This window comes from Ammospiza nelsoni, chromosome 3 (assembly GCF_027579445.1).
Source record: "Ammospiza nelsoni isolate bAmmNel1 chromosome 3, bAmmNel1.pri, whole genome shotgun sequence".
In the NCBI taxonomy this organism is placed as follows: domain Eukaryota; kingdom Metazoa; phylum Chordata; class Aves; order Passeriformes; family Passerellidae; genus Ammospiza; species Ammospiza nelsoni.
The window spans coordinates 77362379-77378369 of record NC_080635.1 but is presented as its reverse complement, the minus strand read 5'-3'; the positions used below and the strand labels follow the sequence as shown (position 1 = coordinate 77378369).

Sequence of the window (15991 nt, the reverse complement as noted above, 5' to 3'; positions counted from 1 at the left end):
AAAGCAGCAAGAGATCCTGAGTTTTATTACAGAGTTTTATCAAGGCTATACTGGATGGGGCTCAGAGTAACCTGGTCTAGTGGAAGGCATACCTGCCCATGGCAAGGGATTGAAATGAGATGATTTTTAAGATTCCTTCCAACCATTCTACCCTTCTATGATGATGCATTCTGTCAGTGGGGAAGTGTTTAGCCAGTCTCTCACACTGCACATGGCACTGTTATAGTAAATAAAGTCTGATGCTTACTCCAGCCTCTCCTAAGAAAAAGTACCAAGTACAATGAAGACTTCTTTGCTAAACTGCATCTCCCTCCAGGTTCTTCAGTTCTTTTGATGGAGTTGAAACCTGCTGCTGTAGCTGTCCTACAAGACAGCTAGAAGCAAACAGCTGGGATTCAAACTTGTCAGCAAAATCAACTGAAACCTTTTATGCTTGCAGTTACTAGACCAGCGCAGTAGCTGACACCTCATATCAGCATTCAAGTTTTGTATGGCAAAATCCTACCCAAAAATGTACAGGAAGCCTGAAAATGATAAAAATGCAGAATATTAAGCGGGATTCATATCTGTGTGATTCCTTAAACTTCAGCAGTGTGCTATCAACAGGTATATTTTCAATCTGCACAATCCTGAATGTGTTAACTCATCATAAAGACTTCCATGAGAATTGACAAGGCAAAGCTTTAAGGGGAAAGAGGTGGGATCCAATACCATTAACACAGGGCTAAACACACCACAAGTAGTAAATTATTAATCCAGTTATTTAGAGAAAGCTATGTTATGCTTAAGAACAATTTACTGACTACCAAAAGGTGTAATACAGAAGGACTGGTGAGTTCAGAATAAACACAGTCCATTTTGCCAGAGGAAAACACAGAACTCTGTTTCAGAGCACAGCTGGAAGGACTCTTAAGTGAAACTCTGACTACAGAATAAAAGTGGTGGAAGAGAAGTATTTAATGGCAAAAATTTTATTCTTCACACTTAAAAGGAATGAGATAGATGCTCAAAAACGGAAGCTAGAATCTAAAATTTCTTTTCTTCTTCAAGGAAAAGTCCCCAACACTGAAATTTCCATCTCAAAAGCAGCCACTGAATTGTAAACAATCAGCTCCAATTACTCAAGTTAGAGCAGGAACTATTTCCACAGATCTGCCAAGTAAATCATTTTCCCTAAGGAAGCAATAAATACTTTTTAATCCTTGCCCCCCCTCCTCCTTTAAGACACTGGAATCAAAGCTTAAGGCCTATGAGCATTCAGCATACAACAAATGAGATTTTAAGTACTGATTTTAAAGGATTTTTTTGCATTAAGAGAGCATGTAAAGACCAAAATACGCACACACCCAATTTATACAAGCTGTTGCCAACCTTTTCTGATTCACAGTGTTGTTATATTAGAACTACACAGTTATCTGTACAAACACCACATATCTCAGACTACTGAATCATACACTTGTAAGACAAATATGCTGGTTTTCATGAAACACTTTGAGTAAATGTGTGGCTTGTGAGGAAAGCCTGTCTTGAAACTTCTCATCTAGCAAGTGATTTAATATACTCATTTTTCACGACAGAATTTACCACAAACCAAGTATAATACATTTATCTTCCTTCAAAAGACACTAACAGCATGTAATATTTAAACAGTTAATTTCTTAAACCAGCAGAAGATATCCAAAAGGAAAGATAACTACAGGTGGTTTTTATCTTTTTTTAAAAAGTGAAATTGCGTCTGTTAAAAAATTATTAAATATAATCTGTAACATGTAGACATTTCAGAAGAAGACAAAAATTCTGACAATTCCAGAAGCTGTAGTTAAGCATTAATTGACAAATAAAATACTACCATAAACCTGCAATACTGAAACTTGGATAAACAGTGGCACAGAATCTGAATATGCAGACATACAGAGAAATAACTCATAATGGCTTACAAATTCCCATGACCCGTATATGGTCATATTCAGGAAACCTTCAACAATTCCTCCTATCATTGCCAACTCCCAAATAACAATTTCTGCTTATTTAAAGAGAACTTTCATTTTTCTAGTCTTTGCTGAGCAACTCTAAGTCACTAATTCCCTTGAAAACACTGCAGCTACTTCTAACAAGACTTCTTACCAACAAGAGCCATTGAACCACATCACAATTCATGCAAAACACCCAGAAAATACTTCAGATTGTTCTGTGCAATTCTCCACACTTAAACCACAGATACTTCTGTATTTACTATACATGGAAGGAATATATCCAATAAGTCCATACCTTCTGTAGTTGGAAGTAGGTCTTTTCCTTCGCTCTTTGTCTCTGCAAGTTTCCCTGTTCTCAGCAACACTTCTGCAAAGCTTTCCAAGGAATTGTTCTGGTATGTTCCATAGCTGACCTCAGACTGGAAGTAAAAAGACAACTGACATAGGCACTCTACACCTGCATTTTTATTTGGATCACTTGCATCACATGCAGCTGCTTAACTCAGTTCCTCTATTTGCTTTCCTTTGTTTAATTCTAAGGATGTTTAATTTTAATTATTTTTCCTACTACGGTGCAGAATTTCAAGTCACACATATAATCAAAAAGTCTGTATTTTCACTTGATTATAAGATCTCAACAAAAAACTGCAGACTTTGTAACTGTAACTTACTTCTGCGATATATGGATCATCAATTAGAGACTCATAAAATGGATGACAGCCTTGTTTTTCCACAGTAGCATTTTCTCCAGACTCACTTTTTAATACATCTCCAAATTCTTGGCCCTGGGAAAAATAAGCATAGTTGAGCCTATAGCTGTAAAAAAGCTCATAAAAATGCTGTTAACACTATGCAGAAGGGAAACAGCTGTAAATGAAAAGATCACTGAATTCAGTGGGGAGCAACAAAGGAGTCATCTTACATAAACCAGTTCTGAATGAAGTCCAGTATTCTTAAAAAAGGAAAGAGAATCATGTTCAAAAGTAGTATCACAGAAAATAGTGGCACAAACATTATAGAAAGTCACTGAAATAGAGAAAGTAGAAAGGAGAAACTGCAAAGGAACAGCTTTGAATACAAGATGACAGTATTTAAAGAGTGGGCTTTACTATGCTTTGCTCCCCGAAGTTTTAAAATTCTGCCAAATTTCAATTAGGCCTTCTAACACTATGCTAAAAAACAGGAGAGAATAGACTAGAAAACAGCTTTAGACCCCTTGCTTCACTGGGATTTCCTTGCAAACAGTCCCATGATGTCTGTAGTTTGTTTATGGATTTGATGGTTCAGCTATCAGCTCCTTCAAAGGAGCCGAGTTTTTATACTAATGTATCACAAATGTGTAAACATCTGGGGACACATCAGCAATCCCTTACATGTAGTGGTCGCAGATAAGTTAAGGACCTCTTCCACCACTGCCCATCACTGACAGCATGCAGCATGGCTTTGGTAGTCAGAGTTGTGTTGGACAACACCTTCATGGTTTTGGATGTCGTCCAGTACAACAAATCAGCGGACTGGCCAGAGGAGACGCTGCTTTCATCCTGTGACATATCCAACACACAATGCAAGGGTTAGACTCCTGCTGTAATTAGGTTAGTGACCTAAAGCCAAACAAATGCATCAGAGTTCAGGCACACTCTATTAATAACACACATCAATGACCATTAATTCAGACAGCAGTTGCCAAAAATAAACAAGACAAACTGAAAGTGATTTAGGAGTTTCACTGTGAAGTAAGCGGTGTGATCAGCACAACATTTGGCCCCTTACTCAGTTATCATCCCCTGTTTCCACAGACTGCACCGGTTTTAATTCCAAAGTTTATAATGGCAATGTTCTACATAAATGTTGAATGTTTCCACTAAAATAATCACCTCTCTACAAACATGATGATTGAGTATACTAAAGTTAATCTTTGACAATTCAAGAAAGCTGATATTAGAGACAATCTTGTATTTTTACAGAGGTAGCATTAATTAAGTTAACTCCCAATAGGGGAAACAGTAGAGATGTAAATATACATCTCTGGACCAAGTAATAAAGTATCATCAAGCTTTCAAATTTTGCAGCTGGCACACAAAATACTGAAAACCAGCCAGCCTAAAGGACTACAAGAATCCAAACCGTTTCTCAATCAAGAACTTCTTCTGCAATACATGCACAAATACCTTCACTTAGTATGAACTCACACATCACTCCACTCTTAAGAGTAGATACATGTTCCACAAATGGGGCTCTCTACACCAGCTCTTCCTATGTAAAGCATTTAAATAAATATCCAGAACATCCATGTTGTCTGATCTGTGCTGTTCCAGCTCTCAAAGGTTTGTGTTAATTGCATGCTTTACAATGCGTGCACATTAATCACAAACATATAATTAGCATACAGAGGTAAACACACTGTTTTCACAACAAAAAACAAATATTTTCCTTCATATAGCAAACTTTAACAGCCATATGGTTATCCCTAACAACCCTACTATTAATTTCCCCATACACTGAAGTATATTGGAACAGAAAAATTCTACCTGTATAACAGCGTGGAAAGTATTAGTTTACAATTTACTAATTAATGACAAAACCTCAAACACGAGAGCCAAAGGATGCCAAATTATGCTGAAGAGAAATATGACCCACTGTAACCTCAGAGGAAAAACATATCAGCTTCAATAAAATATAATTTCATGTAGAAAACCTTATTTTTAGTACCTTTTACTATAACGTACAGTAAATTACTGCATCAAGCTGACCATTGAAATAGCAGGTTCATCTTTAGTCCTTCAGCATTTGTTTTAATTTTTTTTGAAATCATTTTGTGCATTTCACAGATGCACCACTAATGAGTCAACTGGATAAACTGGGACTTTCAGCTCTTGCTTCACCAAATTAAGAAAGTGCATGCCAAGTACAACCTGTCAGAATTTTCTGCTCTGAAAAAAGAAAAGCAACTGAAAATCCTAGGTCTGGTGGCCTGGGGGGAGAATTTCTTGTTCATGTGTTTTCTAAATAAACCATGTTAAGTATTAAGTAAGACAAATTTTTGTAATTTATTTTAAATACAGAATACTAATTCCTCTCTGCCACCATTTTCAAGTAGATGCTGCAACACACCTAGTTGATTTTTCATGGAGGAAAACTAAACCAAAACTAAACCAAACTAAAACAGAATGAGAAAAAACCATCCCACCCAAGTTATCAACTGCATTTGAGCAAAGCACTTTTCTTTAAATCAGCCTCCTTCAGCAGTATGAAAACTAATGAGCCAACTTGTACGCAGGGGTTAATGCTTATGGCACTACTACTATCAGACAAACTCTGCTGACTTTCGTTTAAAAATAATTTCCCTCTTACAAGTAATTACAGTTTTTCAGCAAAAAACAGAAATTCTGTTTTCTGAGAAGACATTTTACTCTGTACCTGGAACAGCAACACTTACAGGTTACAACTTTTTGCTATCTCAAATCAATCTCTCGCAAAATAAGGTATTTCTTAAATAAGGTTGGAGATCCCATCTCGAGAAAACAACTTTAATGGCATCATTTAATTGGATCTTTAGGGAGAAGTTATATTTTGGGAGTTCTGAGAGGTGTTTGGGAGAAATTATTTTCTTCTATTAATTCTTCCTGACATCGTTTATAAAGTAAGCACTTCTGATTAAAATCAAAATAATAACAGCAACAACTTATTAAATAGTAGACAAATTAGCAGATTGAAAATCTGCTTGAATCTAAATGGTATAAAAAAAGACAACAAATTCTGAATTATCAAGTTACTTTAAAATAACAGCTAAAATACTTATATATACACCTTGGCTCCTACACACACTTATATAATTCCAAACAGTCTCATGGGAGAACAAATAACAAAGCCAACTGTTTGTGAGACAAGCCACACAAGAGACAATAATAAACTAGAACAACAGCAGCATGGATTTTAGGATTGGTTTTGGTCTTTGATGACAATTAGTCAAGGTGCAAGGATTAAAACTTGCAAAAACCATACACTGCATACACTTTGTATGTTAAGAATCATTTTATGTCAAGACTATGAAGGAAATGAAATGAGATAGAAGAGAGTCTGTTCAAAAACAGAGCATCACACCTTAGGTCTTCCTCTTCCCTTTTTGGTACCTTCCATTGCCAAACAGGAATTTAAAACAGCCTTTTTTTACATAAGTACTCATGTAGAACCTACATGTGGTTCTTTTGTGCCTTGGAGGGTTTTGTATCGGGGATTTTAAATTTTTTTTTCAATGTCTGTTACAGCTATGAACCACTCCAAGTGAAAGCTCCAGTCCTGCAATGACAAACCAGACCCTAAATGAGAGACTATGGAAAAGATTCAGCTCAAGATGACAACACTAATGTTCAAGAGTCACTGAATGTTCAGGCTCTTACTAGGGCCATAACATCATGGGAAAAAAGAAGTAACCCAGTCTTAAGCAGACACAATGCATTTGATTCAGCTGCTGAAACACAGGCTTTGATGAGTGCCTGAGAGATGCAGCAGTGATTAAGACAGCTGCTTAACACCTGCAGATCTGACAGAGACATTCTGGAGCAGCAGCTAAAGGACAAGAGCATAACTGATCATGACTCTCTAGTAATTTCTAAGCAGCTGGGATAACAATGTGTGACCTACCAATTTAATGTAAACAAATGTTCTAAGAGATCCTGTCTTTTCCCAGATATAGTGCTTGGGAAAACTGGAAAAGCAGACACTAATGCTCTGCTAATCAAAAATTTTCTTTTCTTTAAGAAGCCTTTAAGAAAATAATTCTTATAATCTAAACATCTGTTCAAATTATAAGAAAATAATTCTTATAATTTGAACATATTAATTTCTCTAGAAAATGTCTAGAAAATATATCCACTTTTCTATCAAGAGTTCATTTAAAAATAAAACTTTGAACCTAATTTCTCTTGGGTTGATGTGCCATGTAACAGTAATTACGCTTCCATATTCAGATATGGACAAAATAATAATTTATAACAGATGTAAACATAATTTAAATATTATGCAGATTTAATAAATTCAGAGCTCACAAAGCAACTGATTAATATTGTTTTGTGCTTATACACAACACAGCATCTCATGTCTAAGCATTTTATTTGAATTTAATAATTTTACCAATAATATTCTGAAAGGCTTTTCACTAATCAATAATCAAGAGCTTAATCTTCTCACCAAGATATTCTGGTTGAGAAGCATAAGATTCGCTCTTTAGGAATTTGTAGCACACACAAGTAAAAAAGATGATGACGTAAGAAGGATGAGGATTGGTGAAACTTAACATTTTGCTTAGAAACAATCTGTACATTGGAATCATGACAGCTTCCACAGCATAACCTCTCAAATGGATTCCATGAGTTCAGACAACAGTGAGAAGTTGACACAAAGCTTGTGCACATGCATTAGCTCCTACAGAATAATGACATGCAGCTTTACCACAGCATTCATTAATTTCTTTTAGAGGAGGACCACCAAAAACCTGGAGAAAAGTTATGCTGCAGCCATCATGAGAGGAATATTAAATTAACCATTTCTAAGCAGTCTATGATATATATAGACTACATAGACTATATATAGACTCCTATCAAGATTTCTGCAAGTTTTAGGGGAAATAGTTTGGAGGAAAAATTGAATAAAAATGAAATTATATCAGGAATTTCTAGGGAAGAGTTCACCAAGAGAAAGCTGATGAAAAAGTATGACCAGCTGAGGATGTTGCTTGACATAAGGGAAGAAATGGTAATGGAGAATAATAATTCAGTGCTAGACAAAAAAAAAAGTAAGAGGGAGAGAAAAAGGTCACTAAAAGTTTAAAAAGCAAAAGTGATATACTTACAGGTAGGTATTTTGAATGCAATAGAAAAAGGGATGCCCAAACACATGTATGCCAGACCCAAATACATGTACGCCAGACCTTAATCAAGTCAGGATAAGAAAACTTAGACTTAGAGCATCAATTTGAAAAGGTATCAGTAAGTGAGAAAAACCATTTGTCAATTCCCTGAAATGAGGATTCTCTAAGTTAATCAGGAGGTAAGTGAAAGTGAAAGGAGTACAAGAAAAGGGAGAAAAATCTTTGTTTCTTTTTTCTTTAAAGAAACAAAAATTCTGTGCAAGACGATGAAGGTGAAGCACAGGGAATTAGATGAAGTGTGACTACAAGGATTGCAGTTATTGAATATATTGGTTTTCTAACACTGCAGATGTCTGTAACAAAGGCAAAGCTTTACAGTGAGTAAATTTTTGGCTATGTTTCCTCCCGTGTCATTCCAAGAAATGGAAAAAAAAAAAAGCTCTAAATCCCTATCAAGTCAACTGGGAGAGAACAAAAGGAAAAAAATTAGCAAATATACAGAACTTTATTTCCTAGTGTAACAGTCTGAAACACGACATGCCAAGGAGCCTTATTAAAGAAAAAGAAAATACACCTCAGTGCAGCAACATACAAACTTGCCAGGTCAATTGTCTACCTACTTCAAATTCTAAAGAGACAATCAACCACAACTAAGGGGGTGGGGAAATGAAAGCTGTATTGGAGAAATTTTTGAATGTCAATTCTCCAGCATAATGAAAATTGCTTCCAATATGCAAACTGAAATGATAGCAAAGTTAATTAGCGAGTTTACTCAACTCTGATAAACCTTTGAATAAATTTTTGAATCATTTATATGCATGTCTAATTGTTCTGCCTCAATACAGTACTTCAGCAGATGAAAGGTAATGCATGACAAATTTTTATAGACATTAAAATATTGTAAACATATGCATCCACACCCATATAAATTTTATTAACATCTACTTAATAACCTCCCACTCAGAGAGATGCATCTATGGATTTCCAGAAAATAAAATGCATTTGTGCCAGTGAAACAGACCTGTTCTTCATACTGATGATTCTGGCAGACACAAAATGTTGGCCCTATTCCTCTGAATTCTGTTTGTAGTGTTATTTTATCTTCCTGCCGTTTATTTTATATATATGCAAATACATACATCTACAGGTATGTCTACAAATCCATGTATATACATACATATACATGCACATGTGTGTTTACACACACCTATACATATGTACATACATAAAAATCATACACAAAATATGGACACATTCTCCAAGGAGGCTGGAACTCTCATAATTTCTCAAAAAGCCACCCTATGCAACATGAACCTCCTCTTTCTTTCTTTCCTTCCCTCTTTCACCACCCCTTTTAATCTCTTCTTTCTTGTATTTCTTTAAGGCTTTTGATCCCCTCTCCTCACCCCTAGATTTATTTATCACTCACCTATTTCATTAAACCAAACACAGAGAAAAAAATACATCAAATACAGAATTTTCCAGTTCAAAGAGTGTGAAAAACATTCCTGTTCTCACAAATAGGTAAATAATTACATCTTATTTAAAGAGACAAAAGTACTTGCAATTGCACACATATAGGCATAAAATAATTGATATAAAAGCAGAAAGAATAATCAGACTTGTTTTCTGTTGTCCTGCCTGAACTCAAGGTTCCTTCTGATCTTACACATAAAAATAATTTCACATGCAATGTATGTACATTATAAAGTAACAAGTAATAAACTTCATGATGCACAGAACTAAGGGGAAAAATAAGTTTAATTAAAAAACATTTTTTGGTTAAATAAGTATTTCAGGTTTAAAATTGTTGCTTTGCAACTGAGACAGATTAAAAAAAAAAAAAAACTAAACCAATATAAATGTCTATTTTAATATAAGTTTTTTTGCACTTTTCCTGCCTCTGGGTTTATGGTTTTTTTTCAATGGCACTAAGACTGTAGGAAGAAGCAACTAAAACTCAGAACAAAGTATAAATACAGAAGCAAAATCTTCAAGTTAATCTAACAACAGAAAGTACTACATGTCTAATGTTGCTCATTCTATCTAGTAAGCAGACAGATGTTGTCAAAAACTCAAATTCCATTCTTGAGAGTAATGCAGAATCATGTATTTTATTATTACCTTTAAAATTCACATTAAAACTTACTTCTGTATCCTTACTGATCAACAAAGAAGGCCCGGAGATACTTGAATTCTCACCTCCCTCAGAAGGAAGGAACTGGTAATTCACAGCCTGATAAAGAATCTATAAACATGAAATAAATATTATCTTTTGCCAAGCAAAGAAGCCAATGAAAGAATTATGACTGATTTCACAGAAAACCCAAGAAACTGATGTAAAGGCTTCTATAACAGAAAAGGGGGCAAGAGAAGATGCAAAGAAGGAAACACAGCACCTCTGACATCCTCTCACTGTTGGAGTCCCTAGACAAAATGACCTTTCCTTCTCCATGAATTTTGTGCAATATTTTTCCCACAATCTAAGATTTTTTTTTTTAACTTTATGTGCCGTGCTGTACAATGTAGAGGAAAGAAATGTCATGAAAACCTCCATTTTCTGAACTGAGACTCTGAAGCACTGGGTAACTCCACAAAGACACGTGTTTCACAGGACAATGGTTTTGTGAGTAGAATTTCTGCACAGAACTTCCACCTTCTCACATTGCTTGTAGTCTCACAGAAACTTCTGTTCAGGGGATTTTTTAAGGAAAAGACTACACTCTTGCAGGTGCCTTAATCAGGCTGCACACGTGCTGTAGCTATGACTCCCTTCTCCCCCATTCTTACATTCTGTGTCCAAAGACCTCTAAGATGTCTCTATTATACAATTACAAATCTAAGAACACTGTGAACTCTTAGACAACTAAGATAACTATGAACTCAAACAAGTCATAGTATGTAGGCCTAGCCACAATTACAGTGAACAGAAATTTAACATTTTGACAACCTAAATTACTGCCCTTCAATTCAAAATAAAACTTTTGCTATGTCACCTTGACATAAGTTGCATTTAAATGCCACAATTACATGTTCTCACATATATACTGCAATCAGCTCAACACCTAACATGTGACTCTATCAAGTCAGTCACTGCAGAATTAATAAAGACTGCTCAGACACAAAGCCTCTTGCCATTGTTAAAACCATTACATCACTGAAATCTGTGAGAAAATAATTTCATTGCATATTGGGTAAAGATCATAAAAATCATCTAATAAACCCTTAATACACATTTATGTGGGCATTTAATGAAGATGAATTACAAAGTATAAATACCTGGAAAATATTTTGAGATTTCACCAACTGCATTTTTAAATAAAATGTTTAAATCAGGCAATCAATAAAGCTATGAAAAATACTAAAGACAGAAAACACAACTGCCTTTCCACTTCAGAAACCAATTCATCAGACAAAACTGCTTAGAAAGAGACCTCATTTGCTGAAATATAACAGTGAAAGTGGAAGAGCAGAGCAGAACAAATATAAATATACTGGAGGGTAGAACTTAAGGGAACAAGCTTGAAAATGAGCCCAAGTGCCCTTCACTTTGGGAGGCACTGAACAGAAGCTCCAGAGGCAGGTACCTGTGTCTGCAGCGAGCTGCTCACGGCCAGCAGCGCCTCGATGGCGCAGGGGGGACAGTGTGTCAGCGCAAAGGCCATCAGCTCCTGGCGCATGCCCAGGTCCTGGAAGCCTTCTGACTGCCCCAGCTGACTGCACACCTCCCAGCTTTTAGAATAACCTACAAGGGAACACAAAACACACTCCCTATCACAACTGAAAGGAGGATGCTGCCCAGTTCTCATTGGATGAGATAAAGGAGGGCATGTGGTATTTCTGTCAAGGCTTAACATCCCCTGAAAAAGGAACCATAAAGGCTCCATAAAACAGAGATGATGCTCAACTTGAGACTGACCAAATACATAAAAGACTATTTTTTATCATATTGTAGATAACAATAAAATAGACATCTGTAAGCTTACATCCTATATTTTTACATATTACAATAAGAAAATCCTCATTTATTTCAGTGCATGATAATGAAAACCTTGCTGGAGTGGCTGTAAAAAACAAAAACAAAGTATAAAATATATAACACTTGATATATTAAAAAAATCTCAACACACACTGAACTTCCACCCCTCATTCCCAAAGCAGAAAAAAAGACCCAAAGAAACAAATCCCATCTTCCTTAGTATTTTGACACATGTATTTCATTTACCTTCACTCATACTGTCACATACACAAATTATATAAATAGCACAAACATATAAATATCTTTAGAGTTTTGATAGAAAGGTAGACTTCTAAAAGACCTGCGCTTTCCTGCTCGCTGCAGTCGCAAGGTTTTACCTGTCTGAGGAGGCTACAGTGTAGAAAGAAGTAGAAATTGTTGTTCCCAGAGGCATTCAGAAAAGCTGCCTGAGGTTACACATCCAGTAGTTCAGTACACCCTTATTCCATGCAGTATTTGCTGTTTGTGTCTCTATTCAATGCCAGTGCACTTCCACTAACAAGATGTAACTGCTATTTTAATGAAATGGAACAATCTGAAGTACCACACCTCACAGTAAAACAAAAGTCAGAACTCAGATTTCCACCTCATCACCTCATGCATCATGTATTTATTTACTTCACCTGTGGCCATGAGCTCCTGGCAATGCATACTAGCTGCTTTGTAGTCCTGGAAACTGAGAGCCTGTTCCACTAAAAGGATTAGAACTTGACCTTTTCGCTCCATCTGATCATCTCCTGTAAGAAAAAAAAAATCAAACTTATTATTAGTTAATTGGAATTAATGGTCAACTTAAGCTTGCCACTTTATTTCTTAAGAACTATATACCACAACATGAAAAGCCCCTCTTGAAACTGAAACAAAAATAAAATTGCCTGTGTTTTCCTGAAGGAAACAATAAAAGGAGCTAGTATTTTAAAAAAACATTGGCACCATAAGCTTGCAAAAAACCCCAAACCAATTGGCACGTTATGTCAAGGTTAAAAAAAAAGAAGTTTTTGAAAATTGTATTTATGTGTTGGCCAAAGGATCAAAACTGATATTTAAGCTAAGTGACATATAAATCAAAATCCTGACACTGAAAAAAATAATCTTTGTACTGTAGTACAAGAAAATAATTGAAATGTTTGTTTTCTCATAATATACGGAGATCCATTTAAAACTGCCACTTCATGGCTCCAAATAATGCATGAGATGCAGAAAATGTAAGCATTTAAACATCTGTAACCTCATAAAGTGAGTGAGTAGAACTGAAACTAATTTTTGCATACCACCTCCATCTCAGTCACCAGACCTTCTGGACAATGCCTCTTCCACTAGTTATGAATCAAAAGTTAGACTTTAGATACTATTGAAGTCTTCTGACTAAAGTTTCATCAAGAATCTTTGTAGAAAAACGTCTTGACCTCAATTTTAATACATCAGCATTCACAGATGAAAATCTAACGAGACAGCTCATCTCCATCTCAAAGCCACTTATAGTCAATACAAATAACATTTATATCTATCACCCTTTACTAGTAATCTATATTTTTTTAAGCTTTTTTCAATTTATAGTGAACAATTTGCTGGCATTAGTTTGTCCAGTCTTGTGCTCAAAATACTATGTACATCCATGCATTCTATAAGAAGGTGACAAAACGTGCACAGAAAAAATAAACTATTAATTTAGGAAAGAATTTTTAGAATAAAAACAAGTGGATTTTTAAACGCAAGCCTCTTGCTCATGCTTCTCCTCTATTATTAAAAGCAATTTTATGCAGTCAGTGTTGTTACAGTAATTTGAAAAGGGCACTGGTTTATGAAACTGTATTACTACAACTTGTGAAATGCAAATATTTCAGAAGGTTAAACAGATCCAGTTTCAAAAACCATTTAAAGAGTACATGTTCTTGAATTGCATAGCTGTTATTTTTAGCTCCACTTTGCAGATCCATCACCACGGACAAAGTAAATTTCTTTTTAAAGCTTTCTCAAAAGGAAAGCTGTAGCAGTTGCACTTCAATGACATTCAGGCAAGTGAAGTTACCCTAATTATTGAACTCAATCAAGGCTCCCCTAATCCCTGCACATCACGACTAACTCAGCTGGGAGAACAGGTTAGCTTCCCATCATTTTATCTTCCAGCCTCCTGCTCAATATACTGCCAGCACTCAATGCTGCAAATTAATCACATTCAAGGCTCTCCTGTTGCAAAATTATGCCCTCTGGAACCTGGGAACCTCTCATTCGGGCAAAAGCAATTACAGATGACAAAGAGATGCTTCTATCCTCACAAGCTAAATGTGAACTGTCATTTCTCTAAGCGAGGGACACGTACTTGCCACTCCTGATGCCCACTTCACCCTGACAGCTTGACTTCTTACAGAGACATCTGACTAAGTAGCAGACACAAAGCAAAGTCAAGAGAAACAATCAAACTATTATCCCTCAAATTCAGGCAAAATAATCACTGCTATTTATGCCCACTTAAAAATGAGTGGTACTGAAAGAAAGAAAGAAAGGAAGAACATTTGGATCAAGGAAGGGTTTCTTTAACTGTGCTTGAGCAGCTGTATGGTATCAGGTCTCCCATCCCCAATGTTTCAGCCAAGGAGTTCTGATGCAGGAGAATACAACTCTGCATGTTTTAAAAAAGTACAAGTGTAAAAATAAAAGGATAACTCACTAACACTTCCATTACCTTGGCACTCACTGTTATGGCAGAGAACAATCACTGGCTCCAGTGTTACTCCTTGAATCCCTGAGTGAAGCCACACACCTTTCCCACACACCTTTCATTAACCATGCAGTGACTGATAATGCTCACTGCTGCAGTTTAGTCATCATCTTCCATTCAGGTATAGAAAAATTTACTGCTTCAGCTTTGTAAACACATAATTTGATGGTATTTTAATAATAGTTTCATAAAAGGAAAAGTTTTAAAGTCTAAATTGTCTCCCTTGCCATACTGACAGCTATCCATGACTTAAAACCAAGACAGGAATGACAAAATTCTTCAAATTGTGACCTGATTATATTACATAGTAATTCTGCTTCAAGCCTTAATGGTAACACCTGACAGACTCCAATTCAGAAACTGGAAAGTGGAAGGGGATAACCTAGATGATTCCCTAGATGATTCTGAGGTTATAATAAAAATAACGAGATAAAAAACATGAAAGCTCAGAAACAATACAATTTTTTTCCTTGAGAAATAAAAGATATTGAAATACTTTTTAAAAGCTTGGATCCAATCTGGATTATATGAAAAAAAATCTTACTGAAATACCTTGGGTAAGATGCATGCTATTTTTGAGTGGATAAAATAACATTATCCTGAATGAAATCATGCCATTAAAACTTAGAAGTCAAATGATATCAACATTGTACTTCAGAAATACCATGTCACCTAGATTTAGGAGACCAGAAGCCATCTACATTGTTAATTCCAAATGTAAGAAAGTCAATGTTAAGAACAACAGATTTCAAAAATAAGCTTTAACTAAGGAATCTCAGCAAAGCTTAAAGCTAATAGATTCACTTATGGATATTAAAATTAAATAAATTTACTACAGAGAAAAGGGAATAATGGAGACATTTCTAGAGAGTCTGACAAAGGAAATAATGACCAACACTCAGTAGATCTTTTTGACATACAGTAAGAGTAGAGAGGATGCTCCTGATTTCTGATACAGATGCTTTTTTCCTCTCTTTTTTTTTGTACACATCTACTCAAGTAATTGCATAAAGTGAATTTGTCACACCCATTCTTAACAAAGAGCACAAATTAAGTGAGGATTGCAAGACACAGAGCAGCTCCAGCTCCCTGAGCATGTGCAGATTTTCCGGCTGTCATGCTGAGCACATTCTTCCTCACTCACTTTACCCATCTGTGAAATTAAGATAACAGTTGTGGGCTTACTTTACAGAGGTAGTGACATGAGGCTTAAGTAGAGTTCACTGTAATTAATTGAATACTTTAAAGCAATTAAGAAGTTAGCTGATATATCATTACCTAAGCAAGATTTTAACTTTGATAAATATGAATATAAATTCTATTACTAATTTTCAGCGTTGCTCTCAAAGCAAACCGTATTCAGAATACATATTTCACAAAGCTCCTTAATAATGACTCTGTGCAATCTACCCTTG

At 35.6% G+C, this 15991-nt stretch overlaps 1 protein-coding gene across 1 annotated transcript in view; it reads right to left on the bottom strand.

Moving 5' to 3' along the window:
* NBAS (NBAS subunit of NRZ tethering complex) overlaps positions 1–15991 on the bottom strand; it is a 160851-nt gene that overhangs the window by 81996 nt on the left and 62864 nt on the right. Inside the window, exons 33-38 of the mRNA XM_059468667.1 lie at positions 12481–12594; positions 11427–11584; positions 9989–10087; positions 3347–3514; positions 2645–2758; positions 2269–2392 (exon numbers count right to left, since the gene is read on the bottom strand). Of these exons, the coding sequence (XP_059324650.1) occupies positions 2269–2392; positions 2645–2758; positions 3347–3514; positions 9989–10087; positions 11427–11584; positions 12481–12594 (777 nt within the window). The remainder of the gene's footprint in view (positions 1–2268; positions 2393–2644; positions 2759–3346; positions 3515–9988; positions 10088–11426; positions 11585–12480; positions 12595–15991) is intronic.